The 20706-nt window shown below is 40.5% G+C and overlaps 1 protein-coding gene across 1 annotated transcript in view; it reads right to left on the reverse strand.

Moving 5' to 3' along the window:
- The window catches only part of NID2 (nidogen 2 (osteonidogen)), a 118277-nt gene that overhangs the window by 63668 nt on the left and 33903 nt on the right, over positions 1-20706 (reverse strand). The window contains exons 4-5 of the mRNA XM_006872369.1: positions 16135-16439; positions 15697-16059 (exon numbers count right to left, since the gene is read on the reverse strand). Of these exons, the coding sequence (XP_006872431.1) occupies positions 15697-16059; positions 16135-16439 (668 nt within the window). The remainder of the gene's footprint in view (positions 1-15696; positions 16060-16134; positions 16440-20706) is intronic.

Raw genomic sequence — 20706 nt, forward strand, 5'->3', positions numbered from 1 at the left:
ATTAAAGAAAAATGATAGATTTGTTTCAGTTATTTTGTGAAGGTATGTTCTTTGATCTGATTCCTATGCTAAGAGTGGACTTTGAAGCAGGGAGAGACTTGAGATGCATCAGTAACTAGAGATTTCAGTGAAGTGGCCTATAAAACAAGGGTAGCTATAGATTTTTATGGTAAAGAGATTCAGCAATGTAGGCAGCAATGCACAAATGCAACTTGTGGAAACATTCATGAGAGGACTAGAATGTAGACTGCATTCCTCAACAAAAAATTTAGTACGCAATGGTGATACTCCCATGAGGCTTTCCGGAAACTGTAACTATGATGGGTTAAATAGCTGTTGGTAAACTGGCCTGTAAATCTAGGGGACTGATTTTGAGGAAATTGTATTCTCAGGAAAGAACATTACTGAGCTCACTCTTACAGCTAGGTTGTTGTTGTTAAGTGCCTTCAAGTAGGTTCCAACTCACAGCAACCCTGTAAAGGGTTTCTGAGGAGCTGCTGGTGGGTTTGAACTACCAACCTTGTGGTTAACAGTCCAGTGCTTATCTTAGAGAGCCACACCAAGACTCCTCTTCCAGCCATGTTGTTGTTTATAAGGGCTGTCTAGTCAGTTCTGACTCACACCAACCCTGTATAGGGTTTCCAATAAGCAACTGTAGATTTGAACTGCTGAACTTGCAGTTCAAACTGACACTGCAGTGGAGTGCTAATCCTACAGTGCAACACCAGGACTACAGTACCCTGTTGTTATTGGTAAGTGCTGTCAAGTTGGTTCCAACCCATACCGACCCTGTATAGGGTTTTTGAGGAGCATCTAGTAAGCTTGAACCGTCGAACTTGCAGTTCAAATGGCTTTGCAGTCATAGCGCCATACCAGGGCCATAGATAAGGGAAAAGGTCAGTTTTCACCTAAACAGGAGGAATTTAAGGATGACTTTATTCCCTGTTCCACTCCCTCCTCCACACACAAATTTGCTTGTTGGGTGAAAAGTAAATGCCCCCACCAATTTTCTTCCATGATTCAATAATTCAATATATTTATTGACAATTCACTACAGATCTGACACTAATAAGTGCAGGGAGCAAAGGAGAGAAAAAGTTCTGTCCTGAAGTTCAATCTCCTGGGCAAAAAAATAAACAAAAACACCAAAAAAAAAAACCAACCCCACTGCCATGAAATCAATTCCAACTCATTTCTGAGACTATAAATCTTTACAGGAGCAGACAGCCTTAGCTTTCTCCCAAGGAGTGGTACACAGGCCTGCTGAGGCTCCTTCATCTCCCGTCAAGCAGGTAATAAATAAATTATTCAGTATGGTGGCTGGTGTTAACAGCAGGGAAGGTCATAAGGGTGGTGGGGGTAGGTACTTTGCTCTCTTAAATATAAAGGTGGGTCAAGGAAGACCTCTCACAAACAGCCTTGTAGCAGAGACTAGACATGGTCTGACTTAGGATAAATCAGGTGTCTCGGTAGTAGTAACAAGTGATGGTAGAGAGGACGAGAAGGAACCAAATCCGTAAAATTTTGAAGGTGGAGCTAACAGGGTTTGCTGATGATTAGATGTGGGGCATAAGAGAGAGAGGCATCGCAAATGACATTCATGTTTGTTGGTGCGGAAAACTGGAAGGGTGGAGCTGCCATTTACTGAGATAGGGAAGAGTGTGGAGGAGCAGTCCTGGGAGAGATTACACATTCTGACAATAGCTGCAAGTCATCAAGGAAATTCCACCCCGGCTTTGGTGGTGACTTAGATCCCCAGCATGACACCATTCAACCTTCAGAGAAAAAACTGCATTTCTTCCCCAGGGACCATTACATCAGAATCATCTAGGTTAAAAATGCAAATTCTCAGGCCCAGAACTACCAAGTCCAGATCTTTATGGATGGATCCCAGGAATCTGCATTTTAGCAACTTCCCAGGTGATTCTTATTGATTTTGGCACTTAGGATGTTCACAAGCCTCTCATTTCTGACGTGGGGATTACTTGTTAAGGTGGCAAATTGAACATGATCAACGCTCTAGGTTTGGCAGGACTTCAGGGAATGAATAATCCTGGTCATTTTGAGAAGTGCAGCTCAGCATTGATGTTCTACTTAGGTCTGTTGTTGTTATGTGCCGTGGAGTTGGTTCCGATTCACAGCAACCCTGTACAGGGTCTCTGAGGCTGTAAATCTTTACAGAAGCAGAAAGCCTCATCTTTCTCCCACAGAACAGCTGGTAGTTTCGAACTGCTGACCTACTTAGGTCTAGATCCACATTAAATGCAACATGAAGATCATTTTGTCTTCACCACTAGACCAATAAAAAAAATCACAATAAATGGAGAAAATATTGAAGTTGTTACAAACTTCATTTTGCTCAGATCAATCATCAACACTCATGGAAACAGCAGTCAAAAAATCAAACAACATATTGCATTAGGCAAATCTGCTGCACAAAACCGCTTTAAAGTCCTGAAGAACAAAGATGTTAGTTTGAGGACTAAAGTGTGCCTGACCCAAGCCATGGTATTTTCAATAACCATGTGAAAGTTGAACAGTGAGTACGGAAGACCATAGAAGAATTCATGCTTTTGAGTTATGGTTGTTGGAGGACAAATATTAAAAGTAAAAAGAATAAACAAATCTCTGTTGGAAAAAGTGCAGCCAGAATGCTGCTTAGAAGCCAGGATGGATAGACTTCGTCTGTTAAACTTCAGACATTTTATTAGGAGGGACCAGTCCCTGGAGAAGGACATCAAGCTTGGTGAAGTGGAAGGTCAGCAAAAACAGGGAAGACCCTCAGCGAGATGTAGTGACACAATGGCAGAAGCAATAGGCTCAAGTGTAGTAAAGATTGTGATATTAGCACAGGACCAGGTAGTGTTTTGTTCTGTTGTGTGTCAGGTCATCATGAATCGGTACGGTCTCAATGGCATCTAACAACAACAGTGAACAACTTTACTTTTTTTTTCATCACATCAAAGATTCTGTTTTCAGATACGACAGGCATCTGTCTCTCTCCAAAACCCACAGCACCTTCTTACAGTATCAAATCCTCTTCAAGTATACAATCTCTGACAGAGATGGAGTACCCAATAAGCAAGGTAGACACAGGCTTAGTTGTGCCTGTGATGAACAGTTTCACATGTGTTTTTTTTTAAAACCACATCAAAGACTGTCCATAAGGTAAATAGTCACTACAGATTAGTAAGTATGTAGAAGTAAGCCTATGTTTAGCTTGTTTATTGATGTAACCCAGAAGTGAAGTACCTTTCTGGGTAAAGAGAGAGAAAGGGGGCTAGAAATGTGATCCCACACGCAACTATCTTTCCAGGGCAAGAAAATTCAGAATCCTGTCCCAGTGTGACTCTCCAATGTCTGTGGGATTTGCAGCTAGAGCCAAGGATGCTAACATTCTTGGAGACTTGGAGTCAATGCCTGGGACACAGCTGGATGAGAAATGTAATGAGCAAATGCAAAGACAAAGGGGCTTTTTTCCCCTCTTCACTGCTTGCTAGAATGCTCCTTTATATCTCTTCTCAAATGTATTTTCATACTTTTTTCCGTTCTGGGAGAGCGGTAGCATATCCATTTTAGAAATGAGGAAACTGAGGCCCGTGGAGACAACATGATTTTCTGACTCTAAACTTCATGCTCTTTCCACAGTCTCAAGTTGATTATGGCATCAGAATCACCAAGTAACCAGGTTTAAAATGTCGATTCTAGTTCAGAAGGTTGAATTTTGGTGGTAGTGGTGTGCCGTGGAGACAGTTCCAACTCATAGTGACCCTGTATAGGGTTTCCAAGGCTGTAAATTTTTACTGGAGCAGAAAGCCTCCTCTTTCTCCTGAGGAAAGACTGGTAGATTTGACCTTGCGGGATTAGCAGCCCAGTTTGTAATCCACTATGCTACCAAGGCTTCTAGAAGGTTGAATGTTGTTGCTATTGTTAAGTGCCATGTTGTTGTTAAGTGCTATTGAGTTGGTTTCAACTCAGAGTGACCCTGTATAGCGTTTCCAAGGTGCATCTGGTGAGTGTGAACCGCCAACCTTGCAATTCAAATTGACCTTGCAGTCCAGTATTTACTTATCCTACTGCGGCACACCAGGACTCCTAGAGGCATGGAAATTAGTATTTTTAACAAGGGTCCCAGGTGGGTGAGATGCAGATAGGTTCAAGCCTACACTTTTCCTTTAAATAATATTTTATTGTATTTTAGGTGAAAGTTTACACTGTAAATTGTTGCTGTTGTTAAGTGCCATCGAGTCAGTTCCAACCCACAGTGACCCTGTATAAGGTTTCCAAGGAGCAGCTGGTGAGCTTGAAACCAGCTACCTTGTGGTTCAAACCGACTTTGCATTCCAGCTCATTAGCCCAAAGAACCACACCAGGACTCTTTTAACAACTGTTACACAAATTGTTCCATGCCTATGGTTACATTTTTACTACTCTTGTAGCGTAGTGGTTAAGAATCGGGCTGCGAACATCAGGGTCAGCAGTTCGAAACTACCAGCTGTTCCGCAGGAGAAAGATGAGGCTTTCTGCTCCCGTAAAGATTTACAGCCTCAGAAACCCGGTATAGGGTTGCTATGAGTTGGAACCGACTCCATGGCACCTAACAACAAAAACAACAACATCAGCATTCTCATTATTTCCATTCTATGTATTTTCTTTCCAGTGAGCTCCCAGGCGTTCTCCTCCTTGATTTCTCACCTATCTTTGGATGGAGTAAATGTTGACCATTTGTTCTCACACAGTTCTAACATAACAATTGCGAGGATGTTGCAAGATGGGGCAGTGTTTTAGTCTGTTGTACAAAGGGTTGCTATGAGCCACAACCAACTCAGTGGCACCTAACAACAATAGCAACAACAAGTTCATTGTTTAAGGGAGCACAGTACTCATGAGAACTCTGGTTTATTTTATAAATCAATCTTTATTTGGTAAAATATGACCTTCAGATATAGCTTCAATTCCACATTCAGTGGTTCTTAGGGTGAATAGTTTCAAAGGTTCTAGTCTCTATAGGTCCAGTATACATGGCCTTTGTAAGGAATTTCTATTTTGAGCTCTATATTCTTTCCATCTATCCAGAACCTTCTATTATGTCCTTGGTGGGAATGGTCAATAGCGGTATCCAGGCATCATTTAATTCTTCTGGTCTTAGGTTAAAGAAGACTGTGGTTTGTGTGGGCTGATTTCTTCTTTGAACCTTTGATTTCTTTCATTTTCTTCTGCTCCAGATTAGAGACCAATAGTTGTCTCTTAGATGGTTGCTTATAAGCTTTTAAGACCCCAGACACTACTTAACCAAATTAGGATGTAGAACATGATTTTTGCAAAGTATGCTATATCAACTGACTAGGTCCTAAACCTTTAACTCTGTAAACCAATTCTGCAAGTTGCTTGGATATGTCTAGGAAGCCTCCTCAACTATACCCCATGTGGATTGTCATAGATGCATATGCCCTTCAGTACGCTTTACATGCATCCATATATATATACATAAGTAAACATGTATATTTTGGTTGTTTTTACTATTGTTGCAAAATTGCATATGTTATAGCATTGACCAAAACTGTCCTTTTGTCTTGTGTACGTCTTAGTGTCTTTATTTACCTTAGTCAAGATGGGCTGACTTCATCCATATTTAGTCATGTTTTTCCATCACCAAAAGTAACAAGTATCTACTGTTTAGAAAGTGATTTCCTCTTCCTTCTATCCCTGGTAACCAACCAAAGAACTTTGCTTTCCATATATATGTATTTGACTTGTGGTAATAATGGGACCATATTTGTTGTTGTTAAGTTTCGTTGAGGCCGTTCCAACTTGGGACTCTATATAGGGTTTCCGAGGATCTGAGGAATGGATGATGAGTTTGAACCAGCAACCTTACAGTCAAACAACATTGAGGTCTAGTGCATTATCCCACAATGCCACACTAGGATTTAGTGGGACCACCTAATAAGTGTCTTTTTATGACTGGCTTATTTCACTCAACATAGCACCTGCCAGATTCATCTTGGTTCTAAGATGTTTCACAGAGTGATCATTACTCTTTATAGTTGTGGAAGTCTGATCTTTTTATTATTATTATTTAAATTTTTTGTTACACATTCTCCCCCTCTCCCCCACTCTGTCCAAGACCTACAATTGTGATTCTAATCAGAGCAGTTGTTAATAGTAGCTAGGCACCATCTAGTTCTTCTGGTCTCATGCTAAAGAAGATTGTAGTTCACATGGTCCATTAGTTCTTTGAACTACTCATTTCCTTGAGTCTTTGATTTTCTTCATTCCTCTTTACTCTGGATGGGAAGAGACCAAATACTTGTATCTTAGAAGGCTGCTTGCACATTTTTAAGACTCCATCTAGTACTCAACAAACTAGGATTTAGAACATCGTCTTTATGGATTAAGTTATGTTCGGCTACAATTTCTTGAGAATGTTTGTGTCTATATTCATGAAGGATACTAGTCTGTAATGTACTTTCTTAGTTTGGGGGTTTGATACAATGCAGTCTGCTAGCTTCATAGACTGCATTGCAGAGTACTGCCTTCCTTGTTATGTTTATTCTGGAATAGTTTAAGTAGCATTGGTGTCAGTATTTTTCTGATCATTTTGTAGAAATCTCTAGAGAAGCTATCTGGGCCAAGGCTATTTTGGTTGGTGTTGTGATTTGTTTGTTTGTTTATAGTAACCTCTTCAATATCTTCTTTTGTTATGAGTCTCTTCAAATTTTCTACCTCTAATTGTGTAGTTCAGGTAGGTAGTGTGTTTCTAGAAATTTGCCTGTTTCTTAATATTCTGTTATGACCTTTTTTGTCTCAGTTGGTTCTTTTGTAATGTCATTCATTTCATTTCTTATTTTGGTCATTTGCATCTTCTCATGTTTTTACTTTGTCAATTTGGCTAGTGGTTTGTCCATTTTGTTAATCTTCTTGTTGATTTTTTTCCCTTGTTTTTCTGTTGCCTATTTCATTTGTTTCTGCTCTGATCTTTATTACTCCCCTTTCTTCTGATGACTATGGACATCTTTTGCTATTTTTTTCTAAGTCTTAAAGTTGTAGGGTTAAAGCTATTGATTTTGGTTGCCCCTTCTTTTTTGATCTGTACACTTATGGCTATAAATTCTTTTTTATTTCTTCTATTACCCAATAGTTTTACAGTAAAATTCAGTTCTCATGTATTTTTTTCTTGTTCTTTCTGTAATTGATTCCTAGTTTTATAGCATTATGATTGGAGAAGATGCCTCATATTACTGTAAGGCTCTTTTAGTTTCTTTAGGCTTGTTTTGTAGTCTACAGATGATCTAGTCAGGAGAGTGACCCATGTGCTAGGAGAAGAATGCATATTGTGCTCCTGCTGGGTGATGTGTTTTGTGTATATCTATGAAGACAGGTTAAAGAGTCATAGTAGTGCTGTGGGTTGGTTAGATGGACAGTTCAATCCCACTAGCCACTCTTCAGGAAAAGATGAAGCTGTCTGCTTCCATATAGATTTACAGACTTGGAAACCTTATACAGGGTTACAATAAGTCAGAATCAACTAAGTGGCACTAAGATTGGGTTTTGTTTTGCTTTTTTCAGTGAGGTCAAGTTGGTTGACAGTGATATTTAGAGCTTCTGTATTTTAAGTTTCTTGCCAGTTGTTCTATCATTGAAAGTGATGTGCTATCCCATTGGCTTCTTGCTTATATGATTTCTGTTGAAAAATCAAAGTATAGTTTTTTTTGGTGCCCTTTTGTAAGTGATACCTCATTTTTTTGCAAGCTGCTCTCAAAATTCTTTGATTTTGGTTTTAGAGGGTTTGATAATGTTTTTAACTCTTGGTGAGTTTGTTTTGGTCAATCCTGTATGGGGTTCATAGAGATTCTTAGATGGAAACCTTCTTATCTTTCACGATATTAGGAAAGTTTTCTCCCAATAAATCTTTTATAATTCTTTGTGGTTTTTTTTACCCTCCTCCTGTTTTGGAATTCCAGTTATACTTAATTCTTCATTCTCTTTTCTGATGGTTTCTCAAACAAATCAAGATCAATTGCATTGTTTTTTATTTTGTTGATCTTTTTCCTTCCATTGATTCTATTTTACTTCTATGTTATCATTTTTCATATTTCATCATTAATTTTCTGGATTTCTAATGGTTGTTTTTGTATGGTTTTTAGTTGCCTGTTCATTTTGTCATTTTGTCCTCAAATTGTTTTCCTGAAATCATCTAGGGTTTTGTTGGTGTTTTCTTTGATCTCTTTGAAGATCCTATATAAAAGTCTTTGGAATTCCTGGTCAGGTAGTTCAATTACCATTTCTTCCTTGGGATAGAAAACGATCCCCTTAATCTTGTTTACTTGTTTGAACTATCTTATCTTATTTCTTCAGACAGTTTGCAATTGCCTACTGTCTCAGGGGCATGAAGGTATTAATTTATTTCAGTACAGGCAGCCTGCAGAATTACTTGGGTGTGGGAGTGCACACATGGAAGATCACCAGGGGGCTCACCATCAGCGGCCACCAGGAGGGCGGGGGAGGGGAGATGTGAGGCTACACATTCTCTGGTTTGGGGATACTCCCTGCCAGCTGGTGATCAGGTAATAACCCTGACCAAGCTGTTTGGAGTCCAGGTGAGTCGGGAAATTCTAACCTCATCTCCAAGGATCCCCCCACTTTGCTAGCACCACCCAACCAAGTGACCAGTGACCACCACTACAAAGTAGTTCTTCCGCTATTTTCTGGTTCCCTCTCTGCCCAGTGGTTATCGGGGTTCTTGGGCTCTTCACTCGCCTTCCAGCACATTCCCTCCTTAGATCCAGTTCGTGTTCTGCTACCTTGCTTCACTCCAGGTTTGTCTGCCAGCATCTCTTATTGGGCAATCTGTAAAGTTGCCTTTGGGTGCTTCTCACCCAGGAACACTACTTGCTTTGTCAAGATGGCTATGCTGTTCCAGGCCAGCTGTCCATAGTCTCTTAGCTTTGGGTATTGTCATTTTGTTTCTCCTTGCCTTTGGTATTTGATCTAACTTTTTTTATGCTTCCATTTTTTTGTCATCTGTATGTACTTCACTTGGTTTCTCATTTGTTTGTTGCAGGTGTCTGTGTGTGTACCTAAGCAATCTTGGGTCATCCCTTCAGCCTAAACTTTGAGCAGCACAGCTTCTATCCCATAGCCTCCTCTCCTTGTCCTTAGCCACATGGGGGCAGGTTGTCTGCTAGCGTCTCTAGGGGCCCAAGCTCTGCCAGGGAACTCCTGTCATGGGACATCAAAGTGATAAAAAGACAAGATAGCTGCTATCTATCGGCTAGAGCAGTAAGCAGAGACTGGCTACTGGACTTCTTAAAAGATTACTCAATTAAGGTTTGATGACTACTAAAGGAATCTTAACACAGGGATTTTAAAAACCTCATTTCTTTTTTATCTTCTTAATTTAAAAAATTCTCATATCCTTAAGAAAAAGGAAAGGTAGGTAGGCATATATAAAAAAGCAAAGGCATTGTCAAAGTTCTTAAGGCTTATTCTAGTCGAGAGTTTTGACAAAAGTGGAAAACGTCTCTATACTTGCTCTGACCCACCCTTCAATCTTCATTTTTTCCAGAAACACTTAAGCACTGTCTTCAGCCCTTGACCTTCCTGCCGTCCTTCACTGAGGGCTCTACCGGACCCAAGTGAGAAGTGGGCAGGCTCCCTGGTGTAGATGGACTATGAGAACACTATGAGAACACAAAGGGGTCAGAGGACTCTGTGCATGGGCCAGGGGGATCATTTTCTCCACATGTTCTCATGATAGCTGGAATGATTTTGAAAACAATTTTTACTGTGATATCAAGAAAAAGACCCAAGAACAACAGGATGAACAACAGACTATAAGAGAAAACTCCAAAAAGTTCATGGAGAAATTCTATTATCTTTTAATTCCATTTATCCACGAACTTTATGAAGCCTCTTCATAAATGTGACACTACTGAAATAGCAACTGTTGTGTTATATGTATCTATACAATAAAAGAAAAAAAAAGGAAAGAACTAACATTTTCACTACAGGACAGATTTTTCTAAGTCTTGCCACTTCCCAGAAAAGGGAAAAATAAAAGACTAGCAAGAAAAACCAGAAACCACCACCGAGTTAAAAATTGAAAACAGTAGCGTACTTTTCACATTTGTTTATTTTTGATATGCATGTGGTACACAGTGATGCTGATTGGGCACACATTATTAAGGACCTGTGGTGGTGGTTTACATCTGCTGTCACAACGCTAACAGACTCTCTCCATTTACAAAGGTGCTCATCTACTTACCAACAAACAGCTTTCTCCCCATGTAGGTGTCTTCACAGGCATGGGGAGCCCTCCTTCCCACACACCTTCCCTCAGCAACCTGGAGTTGGGCCCCGGATTGGTGCTTTCACACATTGAAGACTGCATTGGGCAGAAGAGCCTGCTCAAATTCATCCCAGGTTAGATAAGCTGTGAGCAACAGACTTCTGTGGCCCTTCCGGAGGACAAAAGATGAGTCGGACTGGGGGCCACAGGAAATCCCTGTTCTTACCCTAGGCTTTCTCAGAAAGACTGCCAACCAAATAGAATATGACAACTGCAAAATGGAATGTGATATGAGTACCGAATGCCTGGTGTCCCTCCCCATTTCTAAGTTATCATGTAGACTGAGGTTAAACTGAATTTCCCATAGCATCACCTCAGCAGGCTTACAAGCATCTAATGTCCCTGGTAAGTCAACTTTGTTTCTTTCTACTCAAAATAGAGGCCGTCCCTGGTCCAAATCAGTGGAAGTTCACTCTGGCAACTAAGACGGCCTTTCTTCTCTGTGTGTGTGTGTCTCTTTCTTTCTCTCCATGTGTCACTTCCTTCCAGAAAGATATTTCCCTACTTCCCCTCCCTTAACTCCAAGCCCCTCCCTTTTTTCACAATGACTCATCTGGTGGTAACAACACATACACACACACACACACACACACACACATGCACATAAAGACAGTGTTCCTTTTCTATGTTACCTTACATCTTTCTCTAATTCTTTCAGGACTTACTTTGAACCTTGGCCATCTCTTATGAGTTCCATAAACTCAGAAAAGTCACTCAGTATTTCTGGGCTTCAGTTTTTTTTCTTTAAAATAGGAACCATAATAATATCATTTATCTTACACAGGGCTCTTGTGAGAAGTAAACTTGATAAGGGAATAAAAAGGCAAGTGCTTACTCTAGAGAACCAGTGAGCACTCAGTAAACATTAGTGAAAACATCTACTAATGCCTAGGCACTAGGTTCAGAAAAGGGTACATGGTAGGTACTTAAATGACTTTTGGCTTGTTGACCAAGCTAACAGAGTTCTGTGGAGAAGACACTCAGACAAGGGACATCTGTATAATCGCTGGCCTGTGATCTATGAAAACTGGGGCACACTCAGACAAGGGACATCTGTATAATTGCTGGCCTGTGGTCTATGAAAACTGGGGCAGGGAAGCAAATAATACAAGGCTAGAACTAAAGTGAAACTGAGAAATCAATTTCAGAACCAAAAGAAGGATCTTTAAATAAAGAGCCCTTAATTAAGAGTAGGAGCCCTGGAGTAGCGCTGCAGGCTAAATGCGTCAGACTGCAAAGTCGTTTGAACTGCAAGGTTGGTGGTTTAAGCTCACCAGCTAGCTACTCCTTGGAAACCCTATACAGGGTCGCTATGGGTTGGAATTGACTCAACAGCACCTAACTACAACAACAATTAAAAGTAGGAGTCCTGGTGGGCACTGTGGGCTAATGTGCTGGGCTGCAAAGTTGGTATGAATTGCAAGGTTAGTGGTCCAAGCTCAGCAGTCCTTCCTTGGAAACCCTATAGAGGGTCGCTATGGGTCAGAACTGACTTGAAAACACTTAACAACAGCAACAATTAAAACTAAGGAGTGCTGGTGTGATACTGTAGGATAAGCATAGGACTACTAACTGCAAAAGAGCCCTCGTAGTATAGTAAGTTGGGTTGGTAACCACAAGGTCAGCAGTTCAAGTCCACCAGGCAGCTCATGGGAGAAAGATGAGGCTTTCTGTTCCTGTGAGGATTTCCAGCCTCAGAAACCCTATAGAGGGTTGCTATGAGTCGGAACCGACTCGACAGCACACAGCCAGCCAGCTAGCTAACTGCAAGGTTGGCATTCAAACCCACCAGCTGCTCCTAAGAAACCCCATGCAGCATCGCTATGAGTTGGAACAACAATTAACAGTAAAAAGAGGGAGCAGAGATACTTTCTGAGCCTTTGACTAAAATCTTACTTTCATTTTTAGATTTAGAAAAGTCACTATTATGAAGCTAACAAGGAAACCAGAGATGTATTGGGCATAGTGTTTTCCATACTACAGATATCTAAATTTCATTCTCACTCCAAGTTAACGAGGTCTGAATTATCTCCATTTTACAGTTGAGGAAAAGGAGGATCAAACAGACTATATATCCTGCTCAAAAACCAACTATAAAACGTAGGTCTGTATGATCTCCATTTTACAGTTGAGGAAAAGGAGGGTCAAACTGAGTATATATCTTGCTTAAAAGCACACAGCTAAGATGGGAATCAAGCCCAAGTCCATCTGATGCCAAAATCCACACTGTTTAATGCTCCATCGATAGGAAAAGTCAGTCAGAATGCCTCATGGCCAGGCAGCTAGTGGGCAAGGTTCTGTGTGAGTCTTTGATAGCCATGTGCCACCAACTTTCCCTGAGTGAGTATGCTTTTACCCGATGTGCTGGCTGGAACTCCAATGTTTTGTTTGAGCTGCCCTCCCTGCCCCCAAATTACTTACCAGCTGCGTTAGTCTATATTTTATGCACTCTCTGTTAAGCTTGAGGTAAAACTAAGGGCTTACTTCTTTGTTTCTCTTGCTACTCTCTAACATGATACTCACTAATTATTCTTTACTCAATGCTCAGATTGCTGGTTAAATTTTTTTCTAAATGTTTCAGTATATTAACCAGTCTTTTCATATGCATCTTGTTGTTTCCAAGAGTTCAATACTAAACTCCTGCTGCTGGAGGTGGTTATGTGCCATGGAGTCAGTTCCGACCCATAGCGACCCTGTACAGGGTTTCCGAAGCTGTAAATCTTTATGGGAGCAGAAAGCCTCATCTTTCTCCTGCAGAACAGCTGATTTTACGGTTTCACAGCCCGATTTGTAACCACTATGCTACCAGAGCTCCAATACTAAACTCCTGCTAGCAGCTGTTAATTATCATAGTTCATGTTCCACAAAGTTTACAGCCACCACCTTCCGTTCTTCTCCATGGCTAATCCCTCAAGCCTCCTCTACCATTAATCCAGTGACCTCAACCTCTAACAGCTCAGAGCAGTACATAAAGCCCCTTCTCAACTCATTAATAAATGACTCCATGAATCAGCTGTTTAGTATTCCCAAGCTCTTCTCAGGGCAGGAAACCAAAATCCACAAATGAAAAGACCAGGAATGCATCATTACCTCAAAATCCCTTTGCTGAAAATTTTTTATTCTTGGCTTTATAAGTTTTTCAAATATACAGGTCATACTGAAAATTCAGTAGATTGTTAGAGGGATATTAAGGTTCTGACATCTTTCAAAAATCAGATCTTCAACTTTACAAAAATATTGACCACTGAATCACAGATCAAGACCAAACTCTCTAGTAAGCATGTTCTTCGCTCCTCCCCCAGCCCACCTCCTATTCCTATGGTTTTAAGTCTTTCTACAATGAGTAAGGCATCCTGGTGTGGTGCTGGAGGATAAACACTGGACCACAAGGTCAGTCTGAATCGCAAGGTCGATGGTTCAAACTCACCAGCCACTCCTCGGAAACCCAATACAGGATTGCTATGAGATGAAACTGTCTAGCAGCTGACAGAACCTAACAACAACAACAACAACAACACAATGAGTAAAAGCAGCCTCCATTTATTGAGAACCAACTAGAACCTGTTGGTGGTGGTGGTGTCATGTGCCGTGGAATCGGTTCCAACTCATAGCGACCCTGTACAGGGTTTCCGAGGCTAGGTGATGCAAATGATGAAGGCGCTTGGATGTTAACCAAAAGGTTGTAAGTCTGAATCCACCCAGAGTTGCCTCGGACGAAAGGCTTGGAAGTCTGCTTTCCAAAGCTCAGCTACTGAAAACCCTATGGAACACACATGGCATCAGCTTTCTGGCACACGTGATTTAGAATCGACTCGACAGTAAGTGGTTTGGTTAGGACAGACATTACTCTAACAGCATCATATACATTATCTCATTCAATCCTCCCAACAGAATTATGAGAAATCCGAGGTCTGGGGGTTACATAAGTTGCCTCAGGTCACCCAACTAGTGTAGTAGCCACAATTCAAACTTAAATGTGACATCAAGGCTTTCCCTCTTAATCATTATACAATACTATACTAGATGCAAAAGATTTTCTTATGTCCTGAAATTAGACCTTCTCCAAGGAAAATCAGTATGACAGCAGAAGAATCCAGGAGACTCGTTGTTAAATCAATATGATTTTTTGCCACAAAAGCATTCGGAAACAGAAACGGTTTAAAAAAATTAAAAAGTTGTTCTGAAGACCACTTTCATCCTCTGATTCCTTTCCTTGTATCAGGGATCAGATGAGCAGTCACTGGAACAAACTGACTGCATCTACGGTCAATTTCCCATTCACATATTTATAACCCTGACATAACAAATCACAAGGAGGGAAAGAAGTCGACATGAGCTTCATGTCTGCATTAATTAACCACTGCTTCAAATGACATTCTCTAAGACATCTCACTCCTCACCTCTCAACTCCAGTGAGGCATGAAATGAGGACAGGATTCCCGAGAGGGGACTATCACAGCTGCACAGCCATGAACCAGAAACGACAATAGACACAGGATTTTAGTTTTCTTTCCCCGTGGGTTCTCCACTCCTACACACCAAAAAATGCATCTGTACTGCCATGGGAAACTGAAGGACTGCCCAATCAATCACAGAGTAAGATTCTGGCATGTTTATCTGAGCAGGTACAACTAACTGCTTCAAATGAAAGCACTAAGCCCTTTGACAGAAGAATAAACAAATCTGTGTTGGAAGAAATACAGCCAGAATGCTTCTTAAAAGCAAGGATGGAAAAACTTTAACTTACTTTGGACATGTTACCAGGAGGGACCAGTCCCTGGAGAAGAACATCATGCTTGGTAAAGTAAAAGTTTAGCAAAAAAGAGGAAGGCGCTCAATATGGATGGATTGAAACAGTGGATGCAACAAACACAGCAATGATTATGAGGAGGGCATAGGCCACGCAGTGGTTCATTCTGTTGTACACAGAGTCGCTATCAATTGGAACCGACTCAATGGCACCTAACAGCAAGAACAGCGAAGCTCTCTAACACTGTAATGGGTGTGAAGTTTACCTTTGCTGAACTTTCAAACTGAAATAGAAATAACTTCATTACACTTGAGAGCTTAGTTGGCACAAGCAACTCATTTCTTCCCCCACTCACTTCATGAGACTCATATTAAAAAACCCATTATTAATAGTCAATAGACTCAAAATTCAATATGCCTGCCAAGATTTGGTTGGCAAAGAAAATTTTGCTATAGCTCTTGAAGGTTTAAAGATGAGTCCCAATATTCATTTTCACTAAACTTTTCACTTACTCACTTGAAAGAAAAATCCTGACTCTACCTAAAACCATCATCTTAAAAATGAAATCTCAGCATCGGTGTTTGAATCTACTTACCCTTGGTGTTGGAACTGATGTTGTCTTCCACTGCTACCACAGACCTTCCACCACTCCGAGGTGCAGTAAAATCAGGTATGGGGTAATGTTGAAGGACAACTTTTCCACCAGGATGAGCTGGAGGAACATCTACTGCTGATGGCACCGCCCCTCCACCTGGGTAAGGCTGCGTATGTTCATTTTCAGGATAGAGTAGTGAGGCTTCCTGTGAGGGATTCAGTGAACCCGTGTCAATCTCTGGTGAAGAAGCTGGGCTTCTGGTCTCTGTCTGTTCAGAATGCTGAACTTGGCCATTTATATCTAAAATATCTGTCTTCCCCACAGGTGTCCCCTCTTTGGTTTGAGGATCCCGGGTGGTGGATTCTGTTTCAGGATAGAATGGCCAACCACTAGGTGTTGGATGTGGGAGCACTGCAGAGTCTGGTGGAGAGACATCACCTCCTAAAGTCCTTGAATCAACTTTTGAGTGGAAGGAAACATCAATAGAGCCATGGCCATTCCCTGCCTCCTCTGGTTCACTTGGGGGATATTCAATTTCCTCTTCATTCTCATCATAATAATCCAGATTGTCATCAGTATAGTCACTTTCCAGAGCAGCATCATGGCTGAAGGAATGTTCCAGAGATGCCAAGGAGCGGGATTTGGAAAGGTCCCCTTCAACTATTGCTGGTCTGACATTGTCCAGTAGGGAGGTGCTGCCGATATGAAAAGCCCACACGCCAGGAATCCCCACGTTGCTTAGTCTAAATAAAAAGGGAATCATTTATTGTAACAAAAGTGTCCATTTGCCCATCTTCCTACAAGGGAGAGCAATTTCTTTTTAAAAATGAAAGACTATTTAGATTAAATTCAGGATTTTCACTGGTGTATAAAATCAAATAAAAGCAGATTCAATGGTAACTAAAAGGCTTGTGCTGGAATTTTGATGTAAACTATCTTTTGTTTTATATTTTATTTCTGAGTCTGTGTCCACAAAATACTAGATCATTAAATTATAAATTTGCTCAATAAACCATATATTTTACCCAAAATCTAGCTATGTGAAAACAAATAGAGAATGTAGGAATGTTTTATTCTTCCTTTACTTTTATGAAAAGTTGTAACAGACTCAAGAAAACATAGGCTTAAAAATCTTTCCCAAACACTTAAACAACATAATCACTATTTGCTTTTGAGAGATAGTTATGTACCAATCTCTGTGCCAAGTGCCTAACATTCTTGAATACAATCTATAAGATAGGGACAGTTAGTCATGCCCAAATTTACAAAGAAGACAGACAGGTTTAGAGAGGTTAAGTAAACTTTTTAAGGCACACTACTAAAGGTTGGCAGAGTCTAGGTGTGAGGTCAGGGAACAGTGGTGAGGCTGCTAGCCAAAAGGTTGGTGGTTCGAACCCACCAGCCAGGAGCAAGATGCATCAGTCTGTTGATGTCAAGATGGTGGGTGTTATAGTTAAGTGCTGTTGAGCTGCTTCTGACGCATACTGACACTGTATAGTGTTTCCATGAAGTGGCTGGTGCATATGAACCACCGATCTAGTGGTGAACAGTACAATGCTTATCTTACAGCACCACACCGGGACTCCAGATTACAGTCTTGGGAACCCTTTGAAGTAGTTCTGTTCTCTTCTATAGGTCAGGTCGCTATGAGTCAGATGACTTGACAGCAGTGGGGTTGGATATGAATTCAACTCTAAACAAAGTCCACCCTCTAAACATTTACAGAGTATTATGTGGGAAAACCAATACATAGGCAATCAGCGTCTGAATTACCACTACTTTATGGAATATTAAATACATTTCATTTTTTATTCACATGGACCAAATCAATCAATTATTTCTCAGAGAAAGAGGAATTGATGCAAAGAATTTAAAGAAACAAAGCATACAAGCTTAAAAAACTTCTGGGCAAATGCACAACAAGATTAAGGGGAAAGTAATTAGCCTAATTAAAATGACAGGGGTCCTAGGTGAGAGGTGAGATGTCTTTTCAGAGACATCTGAAAACAGAGGGCTCACTTGTTTAAAACACTGGAGTCTTTAAAAATTCGCTGCCACCAAGTCGATTCAGACTCTTAACGACCCTGTATAGGGTTCTTAAAGGAGCTCTGGTAGCGTAGTGGTTACGAATCGGGCTGCTAACCTCAAAGTTGGCAGTTCGAAACTACTAGCTGTTCCGCGGGAGAATGATGAGGCTTTCTGGTCCCGTAAAGATCTGTAGCCTCAGAAATCCTGTTCAGGGTCACTATGAGTCGGGACCGACTCCACAGCACATAACAACAATAACATAGGGTTCTTAAGACTGTAAATCTTTACAAGAGCAGACAGCCTTATCTTTCTCCCACTGAGTGACTGGTGTGTTTGAACTGCTAACAATTCAGTGCTTATCCTACAGCACCACAAACTTCTTCACCTTCAGTCTTATCTAAAGATCCCAATAATCTATTCTTTTAGAATTGGTGACACATTTTGAATAGAAAAACTGCATATAAAATTTATAAAGGTATGGGAAAAAATTGAACAAACATGGCTTGGGAAGCTTTGTTATTGTTGTTGAATGCCGTCGAGTCGATTTCAACCCATAGCGACCCTGGATAAGGGTTTCCGAGGAGCAGCTGGTGAGTTTGAACCACCGACCTTGCAGTTCAAATGGCTTTGCAGTCTGGCACATTAACCCACAGCGCCACACCAGTAAATGCAGTGATTTATTACTCCTCTGGTTATGCCCAAAATATCATGCTCAAAGTCTCCTATGCTATGGAATTTTCATGAAATTCCATAGCATGAGGAATAAGAGTGAATGGCTCAGAGATAGTAAGAAATACACTGAGTCACAAAAAACAAGAGGCCTTTGCTCATTGGGGTAAGTAGTCATCCTGTCAATAAGAATTTTCAAAGCAATAGTACTTTCCAATAAAATTCTGAGAATATCTCTTTTTCTTGTGTGTCTATGTATTGTATGTCTATGTATTTTCGTTATTAAATGCTGTCGAGTAGGTTCTAACTCATACCTATCTAGTATAGGGTTTCCAAGGAGCAGCTGGTGGGTTTGAACCACTGCCTTGCAGTTAGCAGTCCAGTGCTGGTCCTGTAGTGTCACACCAGGACTCCATGTACGTCTGTATGGAGGTGTTATTGTTGCAGCTGCTGCTGTTGTGGTCAATTTAGGGAAAATGGAGCACAGAGCGCATAACTGTCATCCTTTGTGTAATATGCTATGTATACATACTAAGTTCAGAAAAGTTAATGTTGGGCTTTTGAACAAGCAAATAAGGAAACCTAGAGCAGATAAAGAGTCCTGGTGTGTCACTGTAGGATAAACATTATACTTTAAACCAAAAGTTTGGTGGTTCAAGCCCACCAGATGCTACTCAGAAACTCTATACAGGGTTACAGTGATTTGGAACCAATTCGATGGCAATTAACAACAACAATAAGTGGATAAGAGAATATTCTGAAGCTCTGAGAATATTAAGTTTATTATCACATTAAAGGTATGTAGCGGTTGAATTTCTTCTTGAAGTTCATAATAAAAAAAATGTTTAACTATAAATAAGTTTCAGAGACTAGTAAAAAACAAATTATGGCAAACAATATAGTGTTGGAAGATGAGCCACTCAGGTTGGAAGACACTCAAAATGGGACTGGAAAAGAGCTGCTTCCTCAGAGTAGTGGTGACTATGATGACACGGACGGAGTAAAGCTTTCGGTGGTACTGTCATTTGCTGATGGGGCACAACTCAAAATGAGAAACAACTGCAAACATCCATTAACAATCGGAACATGGACTGTAACATGTATGAATCTAGGAAACTTGGAAGTTGTCAAAAGATGAAATAAAATGCATAAACATTGATATCCTAGGCATTGTTGTTGTTAAGCCATCGACTCAGAGCAACCCTAAGGGTTTCTGAGGAGTGGCTGGTGAGCTTGAACCACAGATCTAGTAGTTCAAACTGACCTTGCAGTCCTGCACATTAACCCACAGTGCCACACCAGGACTCCATCCTACACATTTGTGGTTGTTGTTGTTAAGTGCTATCAAGTTGATTCTGACCTATAGCGAACCTGTATAGGGTTTCCAAGGAGCAGCTGGTGAGCTTGAACCACCAACCTTACAGTTGAAACGGCTTTTCAGTCTGATGCATTAGCCCACAGCGCCACACCAGGACTCCATTCTACACATTAGTGAGCTGAAATGGACTGTTATTATCCATTTTGAATCTCACAATCATATAGTTTACTATGCTAGGAATGACAAATTGAAGAGGAATGGCATCGCATTCATGATCAAAAAGAACTTTTCAATGTCTATCTTGAAGTTAAATAGTTAAATGCTGTCTGTGAGAAAATAAAATCCATACACCTACAAGTAATACCAGTTAGTACTGGTATTATTCAAATTTATGCACCAACCACTAAAGTCAATAACAATGAAATTGAGGAATTTTACCAGTTCAGTGTGAAATTGATCAAACATGGAATTCAGATGTATTGATAATTACTAGTGATTGAAATGCAAAGGTTGGAAACAAAGGGAAAAGATCAATAGTTGGAAAATAAGGCCTTGGTGACAGAAATGATGCTAGAGATTACATGATAGAATTTTGCAAGGCAGATGACTCATTCATTGCTTTAAAAAGGTATCTGCAATCTTTTTTAAGCAAGAAATTATTGTACATATGGACCTCACCAGATGGAATACACAGAAACCAAAATAACAATATCTGTGGAAGAGATGGTGGAAAAGCTCCATATCATCAGCCAAAACAAGACAGGGCAGACTGTGGAAAAGACCACCAATTGCTCATATGCAAGTTCAGGCTGAAGCTGAAGAAAATGAAAACAAGTCCACAACAGTCTAGATATGGCCTTGTATGTATCCCACCTGAATCTAAAGACCATCTCAAGAACAGAATTGATGATTTAGACCCTAATGACTAAACACCAGAAGAGTTGTGAGATGACATCAAGAACATCATACAAGAAGAAAACAACAGGTCATTAACA

This window comes from Chrysochloris asiatica, unplaced genomic scaffold (assembly GCF_000296735.1).
Source record: "Chrysochloris asiatica unplaced genomic scaffold, ChrAsi1.0 scaffold00194, whole genome shotgun sequence".
NCBI lineage: Eukaryota > Metazoa > Chordata > Mammalia > Afrosoricida > Chrysochloridae > Chrysochloris > Chrysochloris asiatica.